Source organism: Pyxicephalus adspersus, chromosome 9 (genome assembly GCF_032062135.1).
Source record: "Pyxicephalus adspersus chromosome 9, UCB_Pads_2.0, whole genome shotgun sequence".
Taxonomy (NCBI): Eukaryota; Metazoa; Chordata; class Amphibia; order Anura; family Pyxicephalidae; genus Pyxicephalus; species Pyxicephalus adspersus.
In genome coordinates this window covers 8,410,912-8,414,168 of record NC_092866.1, presented here as the reverse complement: position 1 = coordinate 8,414,168, position 3,257 = coordinate 8,410,912, and the positions used below count along the sequence as shown (strand labels likewise).

Genomic DNA, 3,257 nt, shown 5'->3' with positions numbered 1-3,257 from the left:
TCAATTACTTTGAGCCTTGGCTGCCATGGATTGAGCTGTAAAAACAGAAGCAGCTCAGTGATTGGTCCTTCTTTTTGTCATTGTACGCTCTCCTCCTGACACCACATAAATTGATTGGCTCCCTGTTCCATTTATGTCTCTGAGTGCATAATAGGTGTCACCGGGGCCACATGTTGCCTCCGACAGGGTGACAACGCAGGAGCACAAATCAGAAACAGTTGTCAGCCTATACCAGGATCGACCTGAATGGGGCAAGATCACCAAGGGTTCTTTAATGGAAGCCGTAGATTAAAAAGGCTGGAGATTGAATAAAAGGCAAGGTGAGCTTTTATGATTGGGTTTACATCTATTTTCAAAGTGCGATGGAGTCACAATGACAAATGATAGGCGGAGATGCCGGGGAAATCGATTGTACCAGGAGCATAATTATGTAAAATTAAATTTGATGTTCGATGGAAGCTGCATAGCGATAAATTACACATAATATAATTGTAGGGAAGACCTGTTGATGGGTATCTTGGATGTGTTGTCATACATTTGGCGCATCTTTAAAAGAAGCAGCAGACTGACTACCCAATTTTTTAGTCACTCTTTTTCTTGCTATTGGCAATCCTAATTAGCAATGTGATTGGCTCTCTGTGCTGCTTCTCTTTTTAAGTCAGAGCTTTGCTGTACAAGGCTACAAGAGGCTCATTTAAATCAGTTGAGGAATTTTGCTTGGATTTTGTACTGGTGAGTACAGAGCAGCTTTGTGACTTTTATATTTTTATATACAGCTCTTTATGAATTTAACAAGAACTACAACTACCAGGATGCTGATGGTGCGCTCCTATCTACTGTATTAGTAGTACGAGCTACCTATCAGCCTGCTGGCTGCAGACTCCGCCCCCTCATTCCATAATAGCATGTCCCGGCTGAAGTCTCCGCCCCTCTGTATACAATATCAGCGTTTCGATTCTATAGACCCCGCCCCATATGCAAAGCATCAGCCTGTTCTAGCGGTGGTCCCCGCCTCTTTGTATATAGTACCGCGTGTTCTGGCTTCAGGCTCCGCCCTCTTTGGGGATAGGAGCCTATAGCGTGCCTTCGTTCCCGCCCTCCCATGTTGTGTTGGTTGCCGCGCTCCCCCTGTATGGGGTGGAGGTGGGCGGGGTTGGAGGTGTGTCCAGGCGCTGCACATTGTCTGGGCTGCTCAGCTCCTCAGTTGGGATGATGGCAGCGCGGTGAGCGGGACTGGCGGGAGCCCCGGAGGAGGAGATGGTGAGAGGAGGGCTGGGGGCCTCTCATGTCGGGGTGCTATTGTTTGTATAGGGGCCAGTGACACGAAGAGTGCCTCTGCCATATGCTGTGTACTGAGCCTCAGGTGTGCTGAACTGTGCACTGCACCGTATACTGCACCTCAGGTGTCTTGCACCATTTCCTGCGCCATACTTCGGATGTGCTTGGCTGTGTGTTGCTTGCCAGGTGTGCTGCACTGTATTCTGTGTTGCACGGTGCATGCCATGGACCACCAACAAACAGGTTGTGGGGCTTTCAGGGGTAAAAGCCCCAGAATGCACCCTTCATCACCCATGGAAGGAGAGATGTTAGGTGTCTGGCATTGTGTGCACCTCATGTCATCTGTGTATCACTCAGGTGTGTACATGGCATGGTGTGTAGTGTGGTGTCACAGGTGGCATTGTCATCTTCCATTGCACTTCCATTGGTTAGCATCATATGATGGCCAGGTGTATAGTACGTGGTGCCCCCCTCAGTGTGGGCATTGGTTATTATTATTATTATTAAACAGGATTTATATAGCGCCAACATATTACGCAGCGATGTACATTAAATAGGGATTGCAAATGACAGACTAATACAGACAGTGATACAGGAGGAGAGGACCCTGCCCCATTGGTTGGGACTAAACATTTCTATAGGTGTGGTATTTTGTACAATGCGGTCCAGGCGTGCATATGTGTTGTGTTCGGTACATTGTGGCCTGACTTGCAACGCACACGTGTGGTATCTGGTACATTGGGGTCATGGCATGCAGTGTACACATTTGTAGTGTCCGGTGCATTGTGGACATATGTATTATCCAGTGCATTGTAGTTTATACATGCAGCATTAACATGTGTAGTGTTTGGTACTCACAGTCCAGGCATGCAGTGTACACATGTGTACTATTGGTACTCACAGTCCAGGCATGCAGTGTACACATGTGTACTATTGGTACTCACAGTCCAGGCATGCAGTGTACACATGTGTACTATTGGTACATTGCAGTCCAGGCATGCAGTGTACACATGCATAGTATTTGGAACATTGTGGTCCAGGTGTACACATGTGTAGTATCCGGTACATAACAGTATCTGGTACGTCACAGTCAGTACAGAGTACCCTGTGGTCCAGACATGCAGCATGCACATGTGTAGTATCCAGTACATCACAGTTCAGGCATGCAGTATACACATGTGTAATATTTGGTAAGTTGCGATCTAGATGTGCAGTGTACACATGTGTAGTATTTGGTAAGTTGCGATCTAGATGTGCAGTGTACATGTGTTATTTGGTACAGACATGCACATGTGTAGTATCCAGTACATCACAGTTCAAGTGTGCAGTGTACACGTGTAGTATTTGGTACATTGTGGTCCAGTCATGCAGCATGCACATCTGTAGTATCCATTACATCACAGTTCAGGTGTGCAGTATACACATGTGTAGTATTTGGTATATTGCCGTCCAGGTGTGCACATGTGTAGTATCTGGTACACTGTAGTCCAGACATGCAGCATGCACATGTGTAGTATCCAGTAGACTACAGTTCAGGCATGCAGCATACATGTGTAATATTTGGTACATTGCGGTCTAGTTGTGCAGTGTACACATGTGTAGTATTTGGAACATTGTGGTCCCCAGACATGCATTATGCACATGTGTCTTATCCAGTACATCACAGTTCAGGCGTGCAGTATACAAACAAGTAGTATTTGGTATATTGCAGCCCAGCCACACACGTAGTATCCAGTACACCACAGCTCAGGCGTGCAGCATACACATGTGTAGTATTTGGTACATTGCGGTCTAGCTGTGCAGCATACACGTGTAGTATATGGTACATTGCGGTCTAGATGTGCAGTGTACACATGCGTAGTATTTGGTACATTGCAGTCTAGGTGTGCAGCATACACGTGTAGTATATGGTACCTTGAGGTCTAGGTGTGCAGCATACACATGTGTAGTATTTGGTACCTTGAGGTCTAGGTGTGCAG

The 3,257-nt window shown here is 46.5% G+C and overlaps 1 protein-coding gene across 2 annotated transcripts in view; it reads left to right on the top strand.

Moving 5' to 3' along the window:
* The first annotated feature begins 1,208 nt into the window (after positions 1-1,208).
* Positions 1,209-3,257, top strand: part of PLEKHG4 (pleckstrin homology and RhoGEF domain containing G4) — a 70,763-nt gene continuing 68,714 nt past the window's right edge. For both annotated transcript variants that reach the window (XM_072422483.1, XM_072422482.1), the window contains exon 1: positions 1,209-1,260. In XM_072422483.1, coding sequence (XP_072278584.1) covers positions 1,258-1,260 — 3 coding nt within the window. In that variant the 5' untranslated portion in view covers positions 1,209-1,257. The remainder of the gene's footprint in view (positions 1,261-3,257) is intronic.